This window comes from Rhinoraja longicauda, chromosome 3, assembly GCF_053455715.1.
Source record: "Rhinoraja longicauda isolate Sanriku21f chromosome 3, sRhiLon1.1, whole genome shotgun sequence".
Classification (NCBI taxonomy): domain Eukaryota; kingdom Metazoa; phylum Chordata; class Chondrichthyes; order Rajiformes; family Arhynchobatidae; genus Rhinoraja; species Rhinoraja longicauda.
The window spans coordinates 37,761,671-37,789,012 of record NC_135955.1 but is presented as its reverse complement, the minus strand read 5'-3'; the positions used below and the strand labels follow the sequence as shown (position 1 = coordinate 37,789,012).

The 27,342-nt window shown below is 43.8% G+C and overlaps 1 protein-coding gene across 1 annotated transcript; it reads left to right on the top strand.

The window, feature by feature from the left end:
* Positions 1 to 2,071: 2,071 nt before the first annotated feature.
* On the top strand, positions 2,072 to 26,884 carry saraf (store-operated calcium entry-associated regulatory factor). The gene is made up of 6 exons (XM_078395951.1): positions 2,072 to 2,211; positions 11,215 to 11,393; positions 16,765 to 17,161; positions 19,960 to 20,101; positions 21,274 to 21,389; positions 25,322 to 26,884. Exons 1-6 carry the CDS (start codon positions 2,145 to 2,147, stop codon positions 25,345 to 25,347), a joined length of 927 nt encoding a protein of 308 aa, XP_078252077.1. The 5' UTR covers positions 2,072 to 2,144; the 3' UTR covers positions 25,348 to 26,884.
* The last annotated feature ends 458 nt before the right edge of the window (positions 26,885 to 27,342 follow it).

Below are 27,342 nucleotides of genomic sequence, written 5' to 3'. Positions count from 1 at the left end.
GTGGGTGAGTAGACGGGCAGTGGAGTTTTGAATGTATTGAAGTTTACTGATGATTTTTGAGGGTGAGCCATAGAGGAGGCTGTTGCAGTAGTCTAGACGGGAGGTGATGAAGGCGTGGATGAGGGTTTCTGCAGCTGTGGAGGAGAGGGATGGACGGAGACGGGCGATGTTTTTGAGGTGAAAGAAGGCTGTCTTTGTGATGTGTTTGTCGAAGGAGAGGGTTTGATCAAAGATGATTCCAAGATTCCGGATGTGAGGGGAGGTGGATACTGGGAGACCATCAATATTGAGGATGAAGTTAAATATTACTATTCTATTTGCCGGCAGCACGTTCAAGGCACCCACCACTCTAAAGTATTACATCATCTTTCTACTTGGTCTGAAGAAAGGTCCCAACCCAAAATATAGTATCTCCATTCTGTCCCCAGATGTTGCCTGACCTGAGTTCCTCTGGCTGGCAATTACTTTGTTGCTCAAAATTCCAGCATCTGCAGTCTCGTGAATGCCCTTTAAACTTTCCCTCTCATCATAAACCTATGCCCTTTAGTCCTGGGAAAGGATCAATTCTGACCTCCCATCTCTGGAAAGTTAGAAACAAAGCTACAATCTCTGGAGAGATTCTCCAGCTTCTCTGGAGAAAAAGTGATGTTTCGGGTTGGGATCTTTCTTCAGACTGACATCTGAAGAAGGGTCCTGACTCGAAATAATGAGCTAATTCTGCTACCACCATCGTCTACTGTACAAACCGACTGATTGTCACCAGAAGCTTGCGCCTTTTTCAGGACGGACGATGATAGTGATGTAACATTTGAATAATGGACACGCAAGAAGATTTCTTAAGTAATGGTTTTGGTGCTTTCTCCATCTTTTAATCTCTCACATTATGTCAACTTGTCTCCCCCCTTTCCCTCTTTCAATATTTGCATTATTAATCACTGTTCGGATAAAAAATATGGGTGCAGAGAGCAATTACAATGATGTTGCCAGGACTGGAGGCTTGAGTTATAGTGAAAGGTTGAGCAGGCTAGGACTTTATTGCTTGGAGAATGAGGGCGATCTTATAGAGGTATATAAGATCATGATGGGGATAGAGTAAATAGTCTTTTATCCAGAGTAGGAGAATCAAGAACCAGATGACAAAGGTTTAAGGTGGGAGGAGAAAGATTTAATAGGAACTTGAGGGGCAACTTTTTCACACAAAGGGTGGAGTATATGGAACAAGCTGGCAGAGGAGTTAGTTATGGCAGGTATTATCAAATTGTAAAAATAGATTTTGACAGGTACATGGATAGGAAAGGTTTAGAAACATAGAAAATAGATGCAGGGTTAGGCCATTCGGCCCTTCGAGCCTGCAACGTCATTCAATATGATCATGGCTGATCATCCAAAATCAGTGCTCTGTTCCTGCTTTTTCCCCATATACCTTGATTCTAGGCTAAATCTAACTCTCTTGAAAAGATCCAGTGAATTTAAGATATGGTCCAAATGCAGGCATAATATTAGAATGGATAGAAGATTGGCTAAATGGCAGAAGGCAAAGATATTGCGCAATTATATTGCGGATTCTATTGTTTGCAAATGCCTAATCTCTGCTTCCATGATTTAAAATAAAATAAAGAGATACAGCTCGTGGAGGTGAAATTAAAATTAACAGAGAAAGCAAAGAACAGTTCATTAAATATGATCAATTGGCCTGATGCAGAGTGGATCTCTAGTTCAAATATTCAATCAGTAACATCCAAAGTTTAAAGATCACGAAGCAGCAACTCTTCGAGAAACAGTTATAAATATCAACTTATCCAAGAAGTTGAACAAAAATAATTGTTTGCAAACATTTTATATACGAATAAATCGCAGAGAGTTGTGAACACTGCCAGTCTAGCTCACAGAATCTGCCTGCTGAAATTTACCCATGACCAACTACGGTTTTCGGAGTCGAGTGGTCTATCTTGCTCCTCTCGTATCTTTGATGACGACAGACGCCCCCGCCCCGCCCCGCGGCTCCAGGCAGGGTCAGCGCCGGGCCGGATGTGACGTCGCGCCGCCGCGCCGCCGCGCGGGGTTCACGTCATCGCATTGTCCGGGGCCGGTTGGCGGCGCCTGCGCATGCGCAGCACTGTTAGTGTCAGGGCGGCGCGGCGAAGATGGGCGTCGCGGGGCCGCTGTTGTTGCTCTGCCTTGGGCTGGCGGCGGTGGCCCTCATCGACTCAGGTGAGCGCTGCTCCCCCGCCCCCCGTCTCTTTCCACCTGTTGCACTCCGGACGCTGCGAGTCAGCTGGTTCGGCAAGTGGCCGGACCCACCCACCCATGTTGACATGTCTGCAAGTGTTGGGGGTTGTGATGATACAGGGTTTCTGATCTGCAATATAGACACGGAGTGGAGTCACGGTGCGGCTTGGCGTTGTCCTGATTGGTGAGGCAAAGATGAAGTGCCTCTCCATTTGATTTGGCCGCTGAGCCTGGGCCGGTAAATGGGAGTACAAACTTGCCCAGCATTTGCATTCCCTCCCGACCTGATAGGCTGATTCCAGAGGAACGGCGTGGCTGCTACATCTGGGGCCTACTTGGTTGCAGGAGTTGACGGAAGGCGGATACACGAGGGATCAGCCGACCGTCTTTAGGGACTCCAGCTCCAGTGCCTTTAGCTCTCCTGAGCCTTACCCACAAGGCAGCGGGGTGCTATTTAACCCATAGTTGGGACCTGGTTGATGGATGTCAGGATGTGTCCACACGCCGATGGGCCTGTACGTCGCATCTCTGGTAGCCAGAGTTCCTCCGAGATCCCCGCGCAGTTTAGCCTGGGACTGAAGGTGACCCCAGTTATCATGTGTTGCCACGAGGAAGCACTGCGAGAGTCTTGATGATGCAGAGGTTATGTACTGGCAGGGTTATGCATTCGGCTCCCTTTTTCGCAAAAATCGCTAGCCAGCGGCATCTGGATTGATATTAGGGCACTAGACACATGCAACAAACACCCTGTGGCTCGCGCCACCAACACACTACACTAATGTGTACACAACCCAACTACACTAGTCAAGTTAGTATTGCATCAAACAGACCATTCGGCCCTGAATGTGTGTGCCTGCCATTGTTTCTATCCATGTTGGCCCCTTTCACCTGCATTTGTTCTAGCTGATTTTTGAACTCCTTGAGTCCCCTATTGCGTGGGAAATTGTGTCTCACCCCTGGTCTCGACACGAAACGTACCCATTCCTTCTCACCAGTGATGCTGCCTCTCCTGTTGAGTTACTTCAGCACTTTGTGTCTATCTTTGGTTTAAACCAGCATCTGCAGTTCCTTTGATTTTTAATTTGGATGTGAAAGTAGGTGTATGATAAATATATTTATGGATTACACAAAAAATGGTGGTATTGTGGACAATAAAGAAAGCTTGATCCAATGGGACAAGGAATTGCAGATGGAGTTTAATTCAGATAATAGTTATTGCAGATTTTGCACAGTAAATAGTAGGGCTGTAGGGAATGTGAGAGAATTAGGGATGCAGGTACAGATGCAGTGTATTGTATATATGAAATGGGAAGTTGTGTTACAGCTACACAAGATGTTGGTAAAAACCCCAAAGACGTACAGGTTTGTAGATTAATTGGCTTGGTGTAATTTTTAATTGTCCCTAGTGTGCGTAGGAAGAATGGGAACAGAAGTTCTAGAGCGGAAAAGAAATTAAGGGCAGGGCCAATTGTGAACGATGTGAGAGAGGAGGTAAATACAGAAGTTAAAGTGTTGTACTTAAATGCGCGTAGTATAAAAAATAAAGTGGATGAGCTTGAGGCTCAGTTAGTCATGGGCAAGTATGATGTTGTAGGGATCACTGAGACATGGTTACAAGAGGACCAGGGCTGGGAACTGAATATCCAGGGGTACACAACGTATAGAAAAGACAGACAGGTGGGCAGAGGGGGTGGGGTTGCTCTGATGGTAAGGAATGATATTCATTCCCTTGCAAGGGGTGACATAGAATCAGGAGATGTTGAATCAGTATGGATAGAAATGAGAAATTGTAAGGGTAAAAAGACCCTAATGGGAGTTATCTATAGGCCCCCAAACAGTAGCCTCGACATAGGGTGCAAGTTGAATCAGGAGATAAAATTGGCGTGTCAAAAATGTAATGCTACTGTGGTTATGGGAGATTTCAACATGCAGGTAGACTGGGAAAATCAGGTTGGAAATGGACCCCAGGAAAGAGAGTTTGTAGAGTGCCTTCGAGATGGATTCTTAGAACAGCTTGTACTGGAGCCTACCAGGGAGAAGGCAATTCTGGATTTAGTGTTGTGTAATGATCCTGATCTGATAAGGGGACTAGAGGTAAAAGCCATTAGGAGGCAGTGATCACAACATGATAAGTTTTACTCTGCAAATGGAAAGGCAGAAGGGAAAATCGGAAGTGTCGGTATTACAGTATAGCAAAGGGGATTACAGAGGCATGAGGCGGGAGCTGGCCAAAATTGATTGGAAGGAGGCCCTAGCAGGGAAGACGGTAGAACAGCAATGGCAGGTATTCCTGGGAATAATGCAGAGGTTGCAGGATCAATTTATTCCAAAGAGGTGGAAAGACTCTAAGGGGAGTAAGAGACACCTGTGGCTGACGAGGGAAGTCAGGGACAGCATAAAAATTAAGGAGAGGAAGTATAACATAGCAAAGAAGAGTGGGAAGACAGAGGATTGGGACTCTTTTAAAGAGCAACAAAAGTTAACTAAAAAGGCAATACGGGGAGAAAAGATGAGGTACGAGGGTAAACTAGCCAATAATATAAAGGAGGATAGCAAAAGTTTTTTTAGGTACGTGAAGAGGAAAAAAATAGTCACGGCAAATGTGGGTCCCTTGAAGACAGAAGCAGGGGAATTTATTATGGGGAACAAAGAAATGGCAGACGAGTTAAACCGTTACTTTGGATCTGTCTTCACTGAGGAAGATACACACAATCTCCCAAATGTTCTAGGGGCCGGAGAACCTAGGGTGATGGAGGAACTGAAGGAAATCCACATTAGCAGGAAATGGTTTTGGGTAGACTGATGGGACTGAAGGCTGATAAATCCCCAGGGCCTGATGGTCTGCATCCCAGAGTACTTAAGGAGGTGGCTCTAGAAATAGTGGAAGCATTGGAGATCATTTTTCAATGTTCTATAGATTCAGGATCAGTTCCTGTGGATTGGAGGATAGCAAATGTTATCCCACTTTTTAAGAAAGGAGGGAGAGAGAAAACGGGGAATTATAGACCAGTTAGTCTGACATCAGTGGTGGGGAAGATGCTGGAGTCAATTATAAAAGACGAAATTGCTGAGCATTTGGATAGCAGTAACGGGATCATTCCGAGTCAGCATGGATTTACGAAGGGGAAATCATGCTTGACAAATCTACTGGACTTTTTTGAGGATGTAACTAGGAAAATTGACAAGGGAGAGTCAGTGGATGTGGTGTACCTCGACTTTCAGAAAGCCTTCGACAAGGTCCCACATAGGAGATTAGTGGGCAAAATTAGGGCACATGGTATTGGGGGTAGGGTACTGACATGGATAGAAAATTGGTTGACAGACAGAAAGCAAAGAGTGGGGATAAATGGGTCCCTTTCGAAATGGCAGGCAGTGACCAGTGGGGTACCGCAAGGTTCGGTGCTGGGACCCCAGCTATTTACGATATACATTAATGACTTAGACGAAGGGATTAAAAGTACCATTAGCAAATTTGCAGATGATACTAAGTTGGGGGGTAGTGTGAATTGTGAGGAAGATGCAATAAGGCTGCAGGGTGACTTGGACAGGTTGTGTGAGTGGGCGGATACATGGCAGATGCAGTTTAATGTAGATAAGTGTGAGGTTATTCACTTTGGAAGTAAGAATAGAAAGGCAGATTATTATCTGAATGGTGTCAAGTTAGGAGGAGGGGGAGTTCAACGAGATCTGGGTGTCCTAGTGCATCAGTCAATGAAAGGAAGCATGCAGGTACAGCAGGCAGTGAAGAAAGCCAATGGAATGTTGGCCTTCGTAACAAGAGGAGTTGAGTATAGGAGCAAAGAGGTCCTTCTACAGTTGTACCGGGCCCTGGTGAGACCGCACCTGGAGTACTGTGTGCAGTTTTGGTCTCCAAATTTGAGGAAGGATATTCTTGCTATGGAGGGCGTGCAGCGTAGGTTCACTAGGTTAATTCCCGGAATGGCGGGACTGTCGTATGTTGAAAGGCTGGAGCGATTGGGCTTGTATACACTGGAATTTAGAAGGATGAGGGGGGATCTTATTGAAACATATAAGATAATTAGGGGATTGGACACATTAGAGGCAGATAACATGTTCCCAATGTTAGGGGAGTCCAGAACAAGGGGCCACAGTTTGAGAATAAGGGGTAGGCCATTTAGAACGGAGATGAGGAAGAACTTTTTCAGTCAGAGGGTGGTGAAGGTGTGGAATTCTCTGCCTCAGAAGGCAGTGGAGGCCAGTTCGTTGGATGCTTTCAAGAGAGAGCTGGATAGAGCTATTGAGGATAGCGGAGTGAGGGGGTATGGGGAGAAGGCAGGAACGGGGTACTGATTGAGTGATCAGCCATGATCGCATTGAATGGCGGTGCTGGCTCGAAGGGCTGAATGGCCTACTCCTGCACCTATTGTCTATTGTCTATTGTCTATTGTCTCGGTGGGCCAAAGGGCCTGTTTCCACATTGTATGACGGGCAGCACGCTGACGCAGCAGTGGAGTTTCTGCCTTACAGCACCAGAATCCTGGGTTCAATTCTGACTAGGGATGCTCATCTGTATGGAATTTGTACGTTCCTCCTGTGACCTGCATGGGTTTTCTCCGTGATATCCAGTTTCTTCCCACACTCCAAAAATGTATAGGTTTATAGGTTATTTGGCTTGGTATAATTGCAAAATGTCTCTAATGCATAGGATACAGTGTTAGTGTGCGGGGATCGCTGGTCGGCGCGGACTCGGTGGGCCAAAGGGCCTGTTTCCGCACTGTATCTCTGAACTAAGCACATTTCGGGTGCTGTATGCAATTCTACTCCCCTTGCTATAGGAACAATGTAATTAAACTGCAAAGGGTACAAAAAAAATTACAAGAAACCAAAGGTTTGAGTTATAAGGAGAGGTTGGAAAGGCTGTTTCTTTTTTGGCCAGCTGGAGTCATAGATGAATGCTGTGGCATGACTTGCGTGCTATCACCTCCTACTAGGCAAATCTAGGCAGCATAAGTGGCAATAATAATAATAATAATAAGCATTTATTTTATATAGCGCCTTACCAGAAGCTCAAAGCGCTTTACAAAAACAATCATAACATAAAAACAAACAGACAAACTATCCTAACGGAGAAGCGGCGAATAAACTGCGCCAGCGTCCTCTCACGTCAGGGTCCGGCAGTAGACAACAAAAAGCACAGGACACACAGATACAATTTTTACACAAACAGCCATCACAGTGATTGCTCTAGGCACACCCTCACTGTGATGGAAGGCAAAGTCTTATCTCCTCCTCATTCTTCTCCCGTGGTGCCACGAGGTGATCGAGGCTCCCAACTTTTTGAAGCCCCCACCGGGCGATGGAAAGTCCCAGGGCCAAGCCGAGCAGGCCGATGAAGGTCCTGAGCCCCCACCGGGCGATGGAAAGTCCCAGAGCCGAGCCGAGCAGGCCGATGAAGGTCCTGAGCCCCCACCGGGCGATGGAAAATGCTGCGGCCGAGCCACGCAGGGCGATGAAGGGCCTGCGAGCGGGTCGATCGTACCTCGCGCTTCAGGGCGGTCGAAGTTGCTACGGCTGGAGATCCCAAAAACCGGTCGCCAGCCAGGGACCTGCGAGCTCCTGATGTTGCAGTCTGCAGGGCCCACGGCCGAAGCCTCCGAGATGGTAAGTCCAGGCCCTGCGACCGGAGTCTTCAAGGTCGATCCCAGCTGGAGGCCGCCGACTCCACGATGTTAGGCCGTAGCGCGAACGGAGATACGACACGGTAAAGGTCGCATCTCCGTTGAGGAGGAGATTAGAAAAAAGGTTTCCCCCACCCCCCCACATACACAGAGTTAAAAATAGAACAAAACGTACATTAAACGATGACAATAGACAAAAAAACAAAAAAAAGACAGAGAGACTGCCGGTGAGCCGCAGCTGCAGAACACAGCCACGCCCCCAATGATGCGTCACTGTCTCATTGCCTTGTTTGCATGGACCAGAGCACGATGTATAACAGTATAGTTCCCTCCAAACTGATCACCAATCTCCAAGATATGAGCTTCTGTACCTTTCTTTGCAATCGGCAGAGCTAATTCAGTGCGGATCAGTAACAACGACTCCTTACTGACCATCAACAGAGTGCTTAGCCCTCTGCTCTACTGTCTTTACACCCACAATTGTGTGGCTAGGCACAGCTCCAATCTTGTCTATAAATTCACGGCAGATACCTCTGTGGTTGGCTGAATCACAGGTAGTGTTGAATCAGTGTAGGAGTTAGGGAACCTGGGTGGGTGGTGTTGCAACGTCAACAGAACTAAGAAACTAATCATTGGCTTCAGAAACGGGAGGTCGGGAGACCACACACCACGTTTGCTCGGTCAATGGTAGAGCGAGTTGCAACTTCAAATTCATGGGAGTTAACATCTCTTATGGCCTACCCTGGGCATAGCACATAGCTGTAATTGTATAGAACGTGTGCCAGTGCCTCTACATTTTTGATGCTTAAAGGGATTAATTGTTTCACCAAATGCTCCGACAAACCTCCACAGATGCACTGCAGAAAGCATCATTGCCTGGTAATGGCAATTCCAGCACACAGGAACACAAGAGTCAGCAGAGTAGTCCACCATGGGGACAGCTGCCTCTCCACCAAAAGCATGGGTGGTGGGTGCATGGAACAAGCTGCCAGAGGAGGTAGTTGAGGTTGGAACTATCCCAACGTTTATGAAACAGTTAGACAGGTACATGGATAGGACAGGTTTGGTGGAATGTGGACCAAACGCAGGCAGGTGGGGCTAGTGTAGCTGGGACATGTTGCCGGTGGGCAAGATGGGCCAAATTGCCTGTTTCCACGCTGTATCACTCTATGACTCTGACATGTAAATGAGACGCTGCTTCAAGAAGGTGGCATCTGTCATCAAGGATTCCCAGTATCTGGGCCATGTCCTCTTGCTGCTATTATTGTGCAGGAGGTACAGAAGCTGCACACCATTAGCCCCTTTCCTACATTTATTAGACACTTGAACCAACCACACAACCCTAATGCTATCTTCAACAGAATGCTACGGTCCACCTCATGTGCTATACTGGACTTGTTTTTGTTTTTTTGCTAATAGTGTTTTGCACTAATGTCTCTTGCATGGGTTTAGGGTGTTTAAAATGATTGGACATAGTTTAAAAAGAGAGGGGAAAGATGAAAGTGGGGAAACCTGAGGAGCAATACATTCACATTGGGGAATGTTGTGTACATTGGACCGATTACCAGAAGAAGTGGTAGAGGTGACTACAGTTACATACATAGGAATGGTTTGGAGCCATATGGACCAGTCATGGACGTGGGATTAGCATAGTTTGTCAGTTTAATTGGCATGGACGAGTTTGGCTGAAGGGTCTCTTTCCTTGCTGTATAACTCTGTGCATGTGACCTATTCAGGAAACTCATTCCAGACTGCAATCACCCTTTGTGTAGAAACTTCCCCATCAAAACCTTCTGTACCTCCTGTTTGTGTGAAGAAATTTCAGCCCTTCTGTACCTCCTGTTTGTGTGAAGAAATTTCAGCTGGGTTAAGGATCTGACTGTACAGGAATCCACAGTTCGGTGTGGGATGTCAGACCGTATATGACCATGAGCATGGATCTGACTATATGTGGGCCATGGGTCTCGCTGGCCTGGGCCAGTGGTCTGACTTCACAGGATAAAGATCTCCACCTTTCCTACGACTGTAAACTAACATAATTCCTATCTTTCCTGCTTCGGACAAAGGGTTTTGGACCTGGTGCATTACTGAACCTGATGCATTACTGCTGCCTATCTGTTGAATTTTGTTTTTACTTAACTGAGTGCACATCTAGCTTTTCTTGTACTTCAGTGTTAGTCCATAAAGTCAGTGGTCATTCAGGCTTCTGTGAGTTCCCCAAAGCAAATGTCATTACAAGATTGCATAGACTGGGTTTATTTTCCTTGGAATAGCAGAGGCTATATTATACAAAATATATAATATTGAAGAATATGGAGAGGATATATAATAAGAAACCTTTCCTAATAGTAGAGGATATGAAATCAAGGGCACAGATTTAGGACATGGTGGTTTAGAGAGGAATCAGTAGAAGAATTTTCGGGAATCTGGAATGCCCAGCATAACTGGGTGGACGAGACAATTTCACTCAGATTTAAGTCGCTTGAATCACCAGGACAGAGAATTCTACGGGACCAGTGTGGATAGGCATTTGTGATTCTGTATAAGCGCGATAGCCCAAGTGCCTATTTCTGTACTGTATGGCTCAATGACATTGTCTGAGGAACAAATATTAGTCAGCTGCCAGTGGTCTTTCAAACATTTTTATCAATAACTTTACATTTTCAGAAGTACACTTTGGTAGCGATTGAATTGTGTTAACTGTCCTGTCTTCTCTCTGAACCTTGTTCATGTCCTGACTCCACCCTCACTGAGGCAGGCTTCATTAATTACCCTGGTCTTGCATGGACATTATGGTCACATAATGTGACATTTACAAAGAGTGATATTTCCTCAGGTATGCATCAACAGTACGATATGCACAGGTGATCCCCACCAGCTAGCACAATTTCTGTATTCATACTTTTTAATATCTCAAATCCAAAGGTAATTACATAAAATTTAACTCGGGGAGTGTAGGTTATGAATGATTAATTGAACGAGATTAAATGATAATAAACAAAGTGTTGGAGGAACTCAATGGTTCATCAGTGGAGAGGATAGACTGATGACATTTTGTGTCAGGACCCATTATTGGACTGATGGCATAAGGGGGAGAAAGCCAGAAAAGAGAGGTAAAGGTGAGAAAAAACCTGGTAAGCTTTCCCACTTCCACCTCTCTTCCAAGTTTCTCCCCCCATGCCCCAGTCTGAAGAAGGGTCCTGACCCAAAATGTCAGCTATGCAGTACCTCCACAGATGCTGTCTAACCTACTGAGTTCCTCCAGCACTTTATTTTTTATTCAAGATTCCAGCATCTGCAGTTTCTTATTTCTCAATTAAATTGTAATGTTTGTCTTTTTCCCCAGAACGAGTCCTCCTTCGAGAAGTCCAAAGTCTGACACTATATTCTGGGCGATATACAAATGGTCGGAGATCAAGCCCTGTGCCCCAGCTGGAGTGCGTTGGTGGCACAGCTAGCTGCACTTCCTTCATTCCACAAGTGGTGCAGTGTTACAATAAAGGATGGGATGGCTATGATGTACAGGTATGTAAATAGTTGGTATAAACACGATTTAGTGGTTTTGGAAATGCTTACTTTGAAAATAGTAACCAAAGTTACTATTACGTAAACGTCTTCCTAACGTCCGAAGATTATCACATAAATTCTTAATTTAGAAAAAGTCTATTTCTGAGATTCAAATTTGAGTTGAAAGGTAAAGATCACTTATCGCAAGGAATAGAGAATAAAACGGGAATGATTTCGGAGTTTAATTTTATTCACATTTCCAGAATTGGGCTTTGTTGGCAAACCAATATTTATTGCAATCATAATTGTCATTGATGAGCTGCTTATGAGCTGCCAGCTTGAACTAATTTAGTCCTTCTGATAAAGGTCTTGGCCTGGCAGCAAGTCAGGATGGTGTGTGACTTGGAGGGGAAGCTGCCAGTAGTGGTGTTACTGAGTGCCTGCAGTCTTTATCCTTGGTGGTAGAATTCACAAATTTTGGATATACAATGGGATTAGTTAACTCAAGTATATTGAAATTCCAACACCCTTGGAATCAGACTGGTGCCAGACTGCTGAAATAGCCCTAGATCATCTTCCTCTGAGCAGGAGAACTGTTCTGTCTAAGTACGAGGGGACAGTTGTGGGAAATGGAAGCTGGAGGTTTCTGAGAACTGTCAATAAAGCAAAGTTTCAATAAGTATAAAACACTGTCAGGTCAGATTGGAAAAATTGCACAGGTAGGCCCACGAGCCACAGATTAGTGCAGATCGTAGTTAATTTTGGATCCTAGCATGATAATAGCTAAATAGTACAAATATATACTACAGATTTGGAAGACCATGGGAGTTACCAGACCCCAGGATGCTAGACTAATGGGTTTCAACTGCATGCATTACAACCACCGTGTGCTATGTAGAGGAAGGAAAGAATGCGTATGGTGGGGGTACTTTGTCATGGATGGTAGATTCTTGGGTGTTACTGAAGTCGCATTTGCCCATCACACTTCTGATTTAAATTCTGATAGTGGAAAGGCTTTGGGTTTTTGTGAAGTAAGTCACTCCCTACCCTGATCTGCTTGTTTATCTACAGTATGTATGTGACTGGCCCAGTTGAGTTTCTGATCAATATTGATCCCCAGGATTTGATAAGTGGAAGGCTGTACTCCCTCTGCCTCTTTCTCTCTCTCTTCCTATCTACCTTGGTTCTTATAAACACCTTACGATACCCAAAACCATTAAGCTCCCTTTCACCCTGTTCCTTCCCCTGCCCCATCTCCCACACACTCCTCCATTGGATCGCCCCTCCTCCACTGCTGACCGACCCCTTGCCTACCCCTCTTTTGTTTCCTTCTGTTATCATCTCCCGCATTTGGTTCCACTCAACACGTTCCTTTCTTGTCAGATTCTGGAATCTGCAGTCTTTTGTTGTCTCCACTTATAACTGCTCACCTTATGTCACTAACTCCATCCTTTCCTTCTTCACATGTCTCCATCTGCCAATCAATCCCTCCTCGCCTATTTCCACCTATCATTTGCCAGTTCATGCCCCATCCCTCTCCCCCACCCCTTTGTACCATCTCACCTGCATGCTTTCAGTCCAGATGGAGGGTCTTGTCCAGAAATGTTAAACCGTCTATTTCCCTCCACAGATGCTTCCTGACCTGCTGTGTTCCTGCAGCTGCTCTCTTTTTTGCTGTTGATAGTTGGGACTTGGCAATAATAATGTCATTGAATGTTTACAAGAGGTGATGAGACTTGCTTTTGTTCGAAGTTGTGATTCTCTAGTAATTTTTCTGGCGCAAATATTGTCCAGCCCCTGTCTGAAATTTGATTGAGTCTTCCAGTAATGTTTAGTTTAGAGATAAATTAGTGATGATACCTTGATGTCAAGTGCAGTCACTCACATCTCACCTCTAGAATTTAGCATTCTAGTCCATGATTAGAGTAAGTTTGTGATGGGTCTGGAACTGAGAGCTCGTGACATAGTCCAAAGTGGGCATTGGTGAGCAGTTGCTGATGAGCAAGTGGTGCTTGATACTGCTGTTGATGACTCCTTCCATTACCTAGCTGTGATTTAAGGAAAGCTGGGTGGTAATTAGTTGCACAAGATTTGTGTTGCTTTTTTGTGAACAGAACATACCTCGGCTATTTTCTACATTGTTTTAGAGAGAGAAGATTAAAGTGCAAATATGAGTAATGGTTCTGAGTTTATTCAGGGTACTAAAACAATCCCCTGCATAATTTTGCTCACCAAATTGTGGCAGAGAAATGAGATATAAGAAATGTAGATGCTGGTTGTCAAAAAGAAGACACAAAGTGCTGGAGCAACTCAGTGGGTCAGGCAGCATCTCTGGAGAACAGAAGACCTGAAACATCACATATCCATGTTCTCCAGAGATGTTGCCTGACCCACTGAGTTACTCCAGCACCTTGTGTCTTTTTTTAATGACAGAGAAATCCTGGTTTTGGAGTGGATGCAGTGAAGGGCAATTCATACCCGAGATCAGGTACTTGAGGTGTGAGAGGTTACAAAGGCTGGAAAAATTTACCCAGGAAAATAAATAGCTCTGGGTATTATTCAAGATCCAAGAGAGGAGAAAACAAAGAAATGGCCACGTTAGCATTTTGTTTGAATGCATTTTCATGTGCTACTTAAAATAGTTTAATTTTAAGTCTAATCTTTAAAGATGATTGGACCTTTTGTGCACAGGTTGTACTTTTTCAAAAATTTGCACTGGATCATCCATGCTTTTGAAATACACATGCTTTGAGGTTGCTCGATGTGCAAACAGTGTAAAAGAGTATATTACAGTGCGCAACATTCAATTGAACAAGTCTGGGTATTAGTACCAAAGCGGAGTCAGTGGGGATCGACAGTCTCTTAACTGCTGTTGTGGAATCAGTGCCAGGTAGGTTGAATGTAGACACAAGGAACTGTAGGTGATGGTTTACAAAAAAGCCATAAAGTGCTAGAGTAACACAGCGCGTCAGGCAGCACCTTCCACCTTTTCTTCCACCTGTGTTCCTTCCTCTGGGTTCATAATTCGTCCGCTTCTATCCTGATCTCCCACATGGTATTGGGGGTAGGGTACTGACATGGATAGAAAATTGTTTGACAGACAGAAAGCAAAGAGTGGGGATAAATGGGTCCCTTTCAGAATGGCAGGCAGTGACTAGTGGGGTACCGCAAGGCTCGGTGCTGGGACGGCAGCTATTTACAATATACATTAATTACTTGGATGAAGGGATTAAAAGTAACACTGGCAGATTTGCAGATGATACAAAGCTGGGTGGTAGTGTGAGCTGTGAGGAAGATGCTATGAGGTTGCAGGGTGACTTGGACAGATTGTGTGAGTGAGCGGATGCATGGCAGATGCAGTTTAATGTGGATATTCAAGATGGCGGCGCCTAACGGCAGCGGCTGACTAGCAGTCTGTCCGTCTTTTTCCTTTTTTTTTTTTTGTTGTGTGTCGGTGTTGGGATGGTTTTTATATATATTTTTTTGGTTGTGTATGTGTGGGAGGGGGTGGTGGTGTGGGTGGGTGTGGGGGGGGGGGGGGAACTTTTCTCTTCCTCACGGCGCGGGGTGCGGCTCGGCTGCGGGGCCTAACATCCCCCGGTGCGGCTTGGCCGCTGGACTTTACATCCCCCGGTGCGGCTCGGCCGCTGGACTTTACATCCCGGTGCGGCTTGGCCGCTGGACTTAACAGTGCCCGGTGCAGCTCGGCTGCGGGGCTTAACATCGCCCGGTGCAGCTCGGCTGCGGGGCTTAACACCGCCCGGTGCAGCTCGGCTGCGGGGCTTTACATCGCTGGTGCGGCTCGGCTGCGGGACTTAACATCGCCCGGTGCAACTCGGCTGCGGGGCTTTACATCGCCCGGTGCAGCTCGGCTGCGGGGCTTAACACCGCCCGGTGCAGCTCGGCTGCGGGGCTTAACACCGCCCGGTGCAACTCGGCTGCGGGACTTAACATCGCCCAGTGCAGCTCGGCTGCGGGGTTTTACATCGCTGGTGCGGCTCGGCCACGGGACTTAGCTGCGCAAGGCTTGGTCGCGGGCCTTTCATCGCCCGGTTCGGCCGCGAGACGTTTCAGCGCCCGGTGCGGGGACTGTGCGGGTCGGTCGGGGACGAGCTGTCTGTCCGTGGGCGTGGGGAAGAGAGTGGAAGTTTTGTTGCCTCCATCACAGTGAGGGGGTGTTTGGAGTCACTGTGATGGACGTTTGTGTTGGGGTTATGTGTCTTGTGTTCTTTTTTTTCTTCTATGACTGCTATGTAGTTTCGTTCGGTACTTCGGTACCGAACGACAAATAAAGCTCTTATACCTGTTATACCTGTTATAAGTGTGAGGTTATCCACTTTGGTGGTAAGAATAGAAGGCAGATTATTATCTGAATGGTGTCACGTTAGGAAAAGGGGATGTACAACGAGATCTTGGTGTCCTAGTGCATCAGTCACTGAAAGGAAGCATGCAGGTACATCAGGCAGTGAAGAAAGCCAATGGAATGTTGGCCTTCATAACAAGAGGAGTTGAGTATAGGAGCAAAGAGGTCGTTCTGCAGTTGTATAGGGTCCTAGTGAGATCTGTACCTGTGCAGTTTTGGTCTCCAAATTTGAGGAAGGATATTCTTGCTATTGAGGGCGTGCAGCATGGTTTACTAGGTTAATTCCCGGAATGGCAGGACTGTCGTATGTTGAAAGACTGGAACGGCTAGGCTTGTATACACTGGAATTTAGAAGGATGAGAGGGGATCTTATCGAAACATATAAGATTATTAAGGGGTTGGACACGTTAGAGACAGGAAACATGTTCCCAATGTTGGGGGAGTCCAGAACCAGGGGCCACAGTTTAAGAATAAGGGGTAGGCCATTTAGAATTGAGATGAGGAAAAACATTTTCAGTCAGAGAGTTGTAAATCTGTGGAATTCACTGCCTCAGAAGGCAGTGGAGGCCAAGTCTCTGAATGCATTCAAGAGAGAACTAGATAGAGCTCTTAAGGATAGCGGAGTCAGGGGGTATGGGGAGAAGGCAGGAACGGGGTACTGATAGAGAATGATCAGCCATGATCACATTGAATGGTGGTGCTGGCTCGAAGGGCCGAATGGCCTACTCCTGCACGTATTGTCTATCTCCCTCCTTTTGTCTTTTCATCTCTGGCCTTTGTCCAACAATCTGCCTATCTACTCCCCTCCCCCCTCACCTGTATCTACCTATCTATCGCCAGGCTTTGTGCTGCCTCTCCTCTTCCAGCTTTCTCTTCCACCCCTCCCCACAATCAGTGTGAAGAGTCTTGAACTGAAACATTACATATTCACATTCTCCAGAGATGCTGCCTGTACCTTGTATTTTGTTTTAATTACCTCTTAATATGTGTTAAAATATGAATTCTATTTCTCCCTTTCCTACACAGTGGGAATGCAAGGCGGATATGGACATTGCTTATCGATTTGGAGCAGTCACAGTCAGTTGCGAAGGTTACAATTATCCAGAAGATCCTTACATTTTGAGGGGATCCTGTGGCTTGGAATATGTTATTGATCTTACTGAGGAAGGTATACGGAAGAAAAAAGATAATACCAGATTCGTTCATCAGCCACCTAAACAGAATGATCCCACAGTTGTCGGCAATTCATCCAATTTAATGATGTTAATCTTACTATTTGCTCTTGCCTATTTGGTGTATGTGACATGTTTGAGAAGCCAACGAAATGGTAACCAGCCTTCCCCAGAAGGCAATGAAGATGTTAACAATAAGGCAGGTCCTTCAGCATGTCCACCGCCTCCTGGCTTTAAACCGGAATACACGGGTGAGTCCACGAAGATCCTCTAGTAAAATAATAATGGACATAAGAAGGAACAACCATTAATGTGGTTTTAATGTGGAAGAGGAGGATATTGAACAAATGGCAATGATTAAAGTCGGCAATTAGTTCAATTTCCTATCCCTTTGCCAAACTTATAATTCTTTGTTCTAGTATTTTCTCCAGTTAAATCCTGCTGTACATTTTGTTTGCATCCCTCTGTAGAGCATTAATATTTAACAACGGTATAAAATGTTTCACCTTCCATGATAAGTAGTAAGTGGATAGTAGTAACAGGATCGTTCCGAGTCAGCATGGATTTACGAAGGGGAAATCATGCTTGACTAATCTTCTGGAATTCTTTGAGGATGTAACAAGGAAAATTGACGGGAGAGCCGGTAGATGTGGTGTACCTTGACTTTCAGAAAGCCTTTGACAAGGTTCCACATAGGAGATTAGTGGGCAAAATTAGAGCACATGGTATTGGAGGTAGGGTACTGACATGGATAGAAAATTGGTTGACAGGCAGAAAGCAAAGAGTGGGGATAAATGGGTCCCTTTCAGAATGGCAGGCAGTAACTAGTGGGGTACCGCAAGGCTCGGTGCTGGGACCGCAGCTATTTACAATATATATTAATGACTTGGATGAAGGGATTAAAAGTACCATTAGCAAATTTGCAGATGATACAAAGCTGAGTGGTAGTGTGAACTGCGAGGAAGATGCTATGAGGTTGCAGGGTGACTTGGACAGGTTGTGGGAGTGGGCGGATGCATGGCAGATGCAATTTAATGTGGATAAGTGTGAGGTTATCCACTTTGGTGGTAAGAATAGGAAGGCAGAGTATTATCTGAATGGTGTCAAGTTGGGAAAAGGGGACGTACAACGAGATCTGGGTGTCCTAGTGCGTCAGTCACTGAAAGGAAGCATGCAGGTACAGCAGGCAGTGAAGAAAGCCAGTGGAATGTTGGCCTTCATAACAAGAGGAGTTGAGTATAGGAGCTAATAGGTCCTTCTGCAGTTGTACAGGGCACTAGTGAGACCGCAACTGGAGTACTGTGTGCAGTTTTGGTCTCCAAATTTGAGGAAGGATATTCTTGCTATTGAGGGCGTGCAGCGTAGGTTTACTAAGTTAATTCCCGGAATGGCGGGACTGTGATGTGTTGAAAGACTGGAGCGACTAGGCTTGTATACACTGGAATTTAGAAGGATGAGAGGGGATCTTATCAAACGTATAAGATAAGGGATTGGACACGTTAGAGGCAGGAAACATGTTCCCAATGTTGGGGGAGTCCAGAACAAGGGGCCACAGTTTAAGAATAAGGGGTAAGCCATTTAGAACTGAGATGAGGAAAAACTTTTTCAGTCAGAGAGTTGTGAATCTGTGGAATTCTCTGCCTCAGAAGGCAGTGGAGGCCAATTCTCTGAATGCATTCAAGAGAGCTAGATAGAGCTCTTAAGGATAGCGGAGTCAGGGTATGGGGAGAAGGCAGGTACGGGGTACTGGTTAAGAATGATCAGCCATGATCACATTGAATGGCGGTGCTGGCTTGAAGGGCTGAATGGCCTCCTGCACATATTGTCTATAATCCAGCATGTTGTAGGTCTATCCAATAAATAGTTTTTCTACACATGCACTCTCACACTGTAGATGCGTGCACACATAAACACACACACACACTCTTATTACTGCCGCCTTGCTCCTCTCCTCTTCCAGTGTCAATTAAATGTTCCATTCTATGTCAATTGTGATGCAGTCTATTAATGTCTCTTGCGATTGCCACATTGCAGCTTGTATTTAGTTTAGAGATTCTGCATGGAAACAGGCCCTTCTGCCAACTGAATCCAAGTCGAACATGATCACCCATACACTAGTCCTATCCTGCACACTAGGAACAATTTGAAGAAGCCAATTAACTTACAAACCTGAACATCTTTGGAATGTGGGAGAAAACGGGAGCTCCTGGAGAAAACCCATGTCACAGGGAGAACATACAAATGCACCCATAGAATTCTGGTCTCTGGCACTGTAAGGCAGCTGTGTCATTGTGCCAACCTTACCTGAAGAAAGATTCAGTGTTTGGTGGCTTGAGTGGATATGGGAGGGTGGGACCTGCTATGTGCTAATGAACAATTCTACCACTATCTAATCACTCTTCATCTTGTTCATTTCTCAAATTCTTGAATGTATAATTTGCACTTGGGGTTAGGTTCATATGTTTATAATTTGTGTTTATGCAGGTGTGGTGTGGATTTGATATTAGTTTAGAGATACATCGAGGGAACAAACCCTCCGGCCTACCGGGTCCACAACGTGGTGATCCCCGCACACCAGCGTTATCCTACACACACTAGGGACAATTTATAATTATACCAAGTTAATAAACCTACATACCTATATAGTTTTGGAGTGTGGGAGGAAACTTGAGGAAACCCTCGCAGGTCACATTGTGAACATACTGACCAGCACCAGTAGTCAGGATCGAACCCGGGTCTCTGGCTCTGTTAGGCAGCAACTCTACTGCTGCGCCACCATGCCGAGAGTGATATATTTCCTAATTATTATTTTAAATGGACTTTACATTTCATGTAGCATTTTTGCCCCTAAACATTTTTCCGCCTGGAGTAGTTTTTAATTGCACTGTATTCTGGAAAACCACCCAGTTTTAATTTGATTTTAAAATGGTCAACATTTTGATCGCTAAAAGTTCCTTGACCCCAGATTTTCACTTAATCTGTTATAGATTTGGGGTGAATCCAATATTACTTTTCTCGTTTAGGTTCATTCACCTATATCTATTTTCAGGCTGCACTGCAGATGAAGGCCTGAATGACAATGCCTATCAGGGATCTAATGGCCAACAACCGGGAAGACGTAGTTCAGGACCAGGATTTTGGACTGGAATAGGAGCCGGTGGCATCCTGGGGTACTTGTTTGGCAGCAGAAGGTATGTTATTTGTAGACCTAATTTAACAGGTGCAAGCATTTTTCTTAGAATACCCTTCTATAATCTGCTAATCTAAAGTAAAATTATTGATTTTCAATATTATTGTTTTAAAATATTACTTAAACTTGATGATCTCAGTAAAGATATTGGAGTGAAAATGGGCTCTTTATTATCCCTTTTAGATGCTATCTGGATAAAACAATGAATGTAGTATTTATAACATGTATATTTCTGGTGGACTGAATAAAGGAGTGTGAATGCATTTGAAATGACAATCAACAGTGTGCAGAGAGACATATCATAACCAGTCAATATATAACTAACTGGAATATAGCATGGCACAGGAACATGAAAGTACTTGTACTCCATTTAAAAAAATGTTTTACCCTCTTTGTCCTCACTGAGTGAATGGAATAAAAGTCCTGTTCACAATCAATGGACTGTATATCTCCACTCTTTCTATGCTTGAATCTAGAGTTCCATGTGTCTACAGTTCCATGTGTCTACATTTCCAGGCTTGTGTCTCTATCCTGTAGTTTCGCTATCTGTCTCATTAGTGTTCAGTTCGTCCCATTTAATCATTTGCATTTATTCTAAATTATTCACATTCACAGAGTTTCTTTTATCATCGTGATTTGCCAAAAGATTAAGAAAGTTAGTAGAGCATCACTTTCTTCCCACATGTTACATTCCATACCATACTTTCAGGTGCGCACTGCCCTCTTAAATCCCCAAACTGGTGAGAAGGATATACTTGCCACCAGGCATATTGGACATTTCATGTGATTAGGAGTCACACTTACAAAATTACAGACCTGTCTCAATTTTTGGGCATCTGGCTCTGTATTTCAGGATAAAACTGCCCCATTGTTAGCAATAGAATCAGAGTGTGCATAGATTGACTGAGTTGAGGGCAGTTAATTTGGTGAACAACTTTGTCTGATTTATCCAGGAGACCAGTTGCAACAACTATCAGCCTCTGCATCTGCAAGTTTTGTAAAGTGCAAGGGAAGGTTCATGGCTTTAATGTCATTATATTGAAAAAAAGGGATTGGAAATGTTTTCCCCACACTCACAACATAAATAAGTTTCAATGGTTGCAGCAAGTTTTATTTTATCTATAATAGTGATTTAGGTAAACATTAATTATCTTGAATTATTTTTCTTCCTAGATCTCGGCCAAGCAATTCATTTTATCCAAACTACAGGGAGAATCCCGCACCTTACACATACCAAAGGCAGGAGACTGATTGGAAACCTGAAAATGCAGGAAGCAGAACAGTGTCAGGTACTTATAGTTTTTGCAAAGGTTGCAGGGTTTTTCACTGTCGTTTTGTTACTTTATGTTTTTCTCTGTTGTGCCCAAAATGTTTTCTCACTCGGATTCCAGTTATTGGTTTGTCCACTTGAAATACTACAAACTTCCAAGCAATTTGCAAATGAAGCTGAGGTTTTAACACTCGCACGTTAAATGAGTTGTCCACTTTACTTTATAAAGAAAGCACTTTTATCTGAATGCATCATAAATCCAAAATTTGAACGTTTCTGTTGGCGTTTTCCTTTGAAGAAGGAAGTTTCACGTATGACCTATGATTTTTTTCATAACCTTTTTCATATGTGCAGTTAATAGCACCAATGCTATTGGCATTGGCTTATTATTGTCAAGTGCACCAAGATACAGTGAAAACTGTTTTGTGTGTTATCCAGGCAAATCATAACACACATTTTGCCTTTATAAACCATAACACATTCAATCAGGTTGCTTCAGACTCTGCTCAAATACTCCACCCCAATCCTACCGTATTCCCTTGTATAACCTAGTCATCCTTTGCTTCCTCCTTTCCCACATCATCTGGAACTGTCCAATTGCATCCCCCTCAACCCAGTTGTTTTCCTCCAGAGAGTCATCAAAAGACACATTTTCTCAACTGATGTATCTCTCTCTTCTATCAATTTCATTGAGTGATTTTGTGTTCAAAGCAAAGCGAGCTGCCTTTCTTTTTGGCTGACTCATGGATATGAACAATTAAACTTTTCTGCCAAAATATAGGTGAAATCTGTTGTTTTCTGTTTGTGACAAAATATGTCCAGTTTTAAGCAGTTTGAGGAAGTTTTTTTTGTTATTTAATAAAATTTCTAGTTTACTGAACATACAAAAAGTTAGTCACTTTTTAAAATAAAAATATACATTCTAATTATTTTTCACCTAATTGAAACTGTTGAAACTTCTAGTTTTGTGTGAATAATTGTAGAAAATAAGTTAGTACAATCTGTGGAACCTTTAACACATTTCCTTCAGTAAATTCGACAAGAGATGTGGCATCCTGGATAACAGCATTTGAGACATCAGGATTGTGTATTGCTTACCTAGTGCCATTGTCCAAGGTGTCTTTGAGCGGCTGCATGACATCATTCTGGGGGGGGGGGGGGGGGGGGGCATAGACGCAGAGCCTACAAGGCATTTGATAACATGGGTTAGCAGCCAGAAGTTGTTGTGCTTGTTGGCACAATTGACACAGGTAGGAAAAGGGATGAGGTCCTGCCAAATGATTATAGGGAGTTAGGCAAAAGATTAAAAAGCAGGATTTCATGGGGGATCTTAAGGGTATTCTCAGGATTACTCCCGGTGCCACTACTGATATGGGTAGGACAGATGAATGTGTGGCTGAGGGATTGGTGTAGGGGACAGGAATTCCAATTTTTGGATCATTTGGGATCTCTTTTGGGGGCAGAGGTGACCTGTACAAGAGGAATGGGTTGTGCCTGAACTGGAGGGGAACCAATATCTTGGCAGGCAGGTTTGCTAGTGCTACACGGGTGGGTATAAACTAGATTGGCAGGGAGGCAGGATCCAATGCAGGGCTGAGGCATGTGAGAGGATAGAAGTCGGTATGGAACGCAATGAAAGAAAGTTCACTTGACAGGATAGGCAGGTAGTGAGGAAGGATTGTTTGAATGAATTGCACTAATTTTTAATGTGAGAGGCCTGATGGGTAATGCAGCTAAACTCAGGGCATGGATAGGTACGTACGACTGGGACATTGTAGCCGTTATGAAGACCTGGCCAAGAGAGGGATGGGACTGGCAGTTTAATTTTCTGAGGCATAAATTAGAGATAGTCAGCATGGTTTTGTACGTGGGAGATTGTGTCTCACAAATCTGATTGCGTTTTCTGAACAAGTAACCAAAAACGTTGATGACGCAGAGCCTACAAGGCATTTGATAACATTCTGCATCGTAGGGTGCTCTGGAATTTTAGGTTGCATGGGATCCAGGGAGAGCTGGCTGACCATTGAGAATTGGCTTCATTGAAGAAAATAGAGGGTGATGCTGGAAAATTGTTTTTTGCACTGGAGGCCTGTGACTATTGGTGTGCCTCGAGGATCGATGGTGGGGCAGTTGCTGTTTGTTGGATAGTATCTGCGAACTGGATGAGAATGTACAAGCCATGATTAGTAAGGTTGCAGATAAAACTAAAGTGCATGGTGTAGATTGCGAAGATGGTTATCAGAAATTACAGCAGGATCTTGATCAATTTCGCAAGTGGGCTGAGGAATGATTAATGTAGTTTAATACAAATAAATGCAAGGTGTTGCATTTTGAGAAGTCAAACCAGGGCAAGAGCTTCACAGTGAATGGCAGTGCTCTGTTTGTTGTAGAGCAGAGGGATCTAGTAGTGCAGGTACGTAGTTCCTTGAAAGTGGTGTCTCGGGTAGATAGGATGGTCAAGAATGCTATATGCACACTGCTCTTCACCAGTCAGGGTATTGAGTACAGAAGTTGGGATGTTATGTTACAGGATGTTGGTGAGGCCACATTTTCAGTGTTGTGTTCAGTTTTGGTTACTCTGCTATACACTGAAATTTAGAAGGATGAGGGGGGATCTTATTGAAACATATAAGATAATTAGGGGATTGGACACATTAGAGGCAGATAACATGTTCCCAATGTTGGGGGAGTCCAGAACAAGGGGCCACAGTTTAAGAATAAGGGGTAGGCCATTTAGAACGGAGATGAGGAAGAACTTTTTCAGTCAGAGGGTGGTGAAGGTGTGGAATTCTCTGCCTCAGAAGGCAGTGGAGGCCAGTTCGTTGGATGCTTTCAAGAGAGAGCTGGATAGAGCTCTTAAGGATAGCGGAGTTAGGGGGTATGGGGAGAAGGCAGGAACGGGGTACTGATTGAGAGTGATCAGCCATGATCGCATTGAATGGCGGTGCTGGCTCGAAGGGCTGAATGGCCTACTCCTGCACCTATTGTCTATTGTCTATTGAGAGATGAGTCGAGGGAGGGGGTATAAGGACAGGGGTTACATCGCCTGTGGTTCCAGGGCAAAGTACCTGGGAAGGGGGTGGTTTGAATAGGAAGGGATGAGTGAACCAAGGAGATGCGGAGGGAACGGCTCTGCAAGGTGGAAAGGGGTGCAGGTAGGAAGATGTGACTAGTGGTGTGATCACTATGGAGGGGACAGAAATGTCAGAGGATAATGTGTTGGATGCCGAGGCTCATCGGGTGAATGGTGAGGACCAGGGAAACTCTATCCTTGTTTATCTTGGGGAAAAGATTGGGTGCAGAACAATGGGACATAGAGGAGATGAGGGTGAGGGAAACTAAGAGGAGTTGAAAGAAAAGTCGCGGAGGGTTAATTAAATAATTAATTTGGTCGCAGATTAAACATTGGCTGTTAAATTTCAACAGGCTGTTGATTTTTTTTGGTCAAATATTGCAATTGGTTATTTTACTTGTAACTGAGCAATCAGGTGGAATTTCCTCATTCCAGGAACTGTATTGACAATACAGCTATCCCTTATTGCACTGAGATATAAACTCGAGTCTCGAGAGTGTGATTGATCCCCGCAGATCTGATTTGCAGATTAAAGACTGTCTTAGTGAACCATAGTTGATAGTGTACTTTCACATAACATAAGACAATGTTATCATAGTTGTGGTGTTACATAAGGCTGAAATTTGAATTAGCAAAGTAATGAATTTGTGCTTTTGGATACTATCAATAATGAAAATTAAGCCATCTTTCATGTCATTTTGCGATAATTCATTAAACAGATTACTTGCCTTCAAAATGATAGTGTTTGACCAGGATATAATGTGCTTTAACTTTTGTCTAAATCTGAAATGAGTAGCATATTGAGAAGGTAATTGCATTAAAATGTGCTTAATCATTCTTGGTAAATGAAATAAATTACATTTGTTTCTCTTTCACAGGATTTGGTGGGACAAAAAGAAGATAAGGAAATTCGAAGTACAACAGCAATGCAAAAGTTTAACTGTTTAAAGGTTGCTGCTTCAGTCGTACAGTTTATTGTGAGGATGTTGAAGAAAGCGATTCTTGGTTCAATTCATAATTTTAATTGCCTTATGTAAACTTGCTACTGTATTCAATGACTGAGTTTGGAACCAGGAAACAATTAGGGTGGATTTTAAAATCTGGAACATATCCATGGGTGTATGAGTATTTAAGTCAAGAGTGGGGTTCTAATTATCTGCATCAGTTTGAAATAATTTCCAAATTTTGCTTCCTTTAAATTTATAATCTTGCGTTTAGCTGTAAATATTCCTTATCAGTGAGACACAATTAACATTTTCTGGTGGATCGAAGTTGGTAGAATAGAAAAAAATCATTTGTTCAAACAAATAATTGTTTTGGTAAATTTGCAGTCTGTCACCTCAGATATCACTTTGTTCAGTGAGTTTGTCAATCTTGTGAATTAGTTTAGAATCCAATATTTAATAACTAAATATCTTTTGGGGCAGGAGAGCAGCTAATAGTTGCCAATAAGTTTGATCCAGCATTCAGCAGCAGGACCTGCTCCACATTTCATTCTACTACTCAAAGTAAAGTTATGTGCACACCGGTTTTGTGGGGTTTATCATGGATTTTGTTTCAAGCCCCATTTGTTTTGTTGTTGGGCTCGCTTTCAAGCATTGTCAATTTCCTTCTGTCCTGTATGAATGGCTACAATTCGTCCAAGGCTCATTGATTGTCCTTGACTCGTTTCACTGTTTTGAAATCTTACACTATAAAGTGAATCGTTAATTAAATATCAGTCTGGTCAACCTTTGCATAAAATTTAGTTTGGTCTTTGTGCTAGGTAGGATCTTACGCTAACATCGTGAAACAGAAATTACTAAGTGATTTATAAAAAACAAGGATCTTATCTAGTTTCGCCATAACTTGGAAATCAAAAAAACTGCTGGAAATCTGAAAGTACTAGAAGTACTCAGCAAGTGAGACATTTCTGTTAGAAATGTAAACCATTAATATATCAGCCCATGCATTCTTCATTGGAGTTAGGAAAATGAGAAAGGAAGTTATTTTAAGTTTTGTAGGGGGTTGGGGTGGGATGGATCAGACAAAAGGATGGGTGTGGCCAGGGTTGCTGAAGTGATGCTGCTCTTCATGGAAATCGCCAGTTGAGAGTTTCTATCTCCAATTGTCTTCATTATTCTCAGCAAAGGGAAATGGTAAAGTGAAATGCAGGTCAGGATTGTGTCTGAATCCTGAAACCAAAATAAAAATCTGTAATAGCCCAATAGATCAGGCAGTGTCAGTAAAGGAAAATGTTGAATTAATAGTACAGATGGATAACCTTACATCAGAACTAACCAGTTCTGGCACAAGTAATTATTCTACTATCCTGGTGGTCATATGATACCACAAAAATATTTTTAAAAGTCAAAGTGCGGCAGATCAGGCAGCAACCCTGAAGATGTTGGACAGGTGATGGTTTGGTGGGGACCCTTCTTCAGACTGATGGGGGGGGGGGAAAGAAAGCTGGAAGAGAGGTTTGAGCTTGATGCTTACTGGATAGTAAATTATTTGTGATTAAAGACACCAGTGTTGATCAGTTTGTTAATAAGATCTACTGCCATATCCTCAATAAAATTCTGACACATTCTTGTCTGAAGACACTGCTTGCACATCACCCTATATTATCCCCCTGGTGTCTTTTAAACGTCACACTAATAATGAATTATTTCTATTCAACATCTGTCATGAGAGGCTATCATGGTAAAGCTGCAGATTTCTGCTGCGATCTTGCACCAAAGTTCCTTGAATTTGTTCGCCTGATGGAAGTGAGAATTTGCAATTAAGTACATATACAATTTAACCAATAGCAAGAGGACTATCGTTCCCTGGGTGGAATCTCACCTTGGGCGTTTCTCTTCCATCCGAATGTTGTTCTGTTTATTGGGAGCGAAAAGTAGGCTGTGATGTCTTGAGT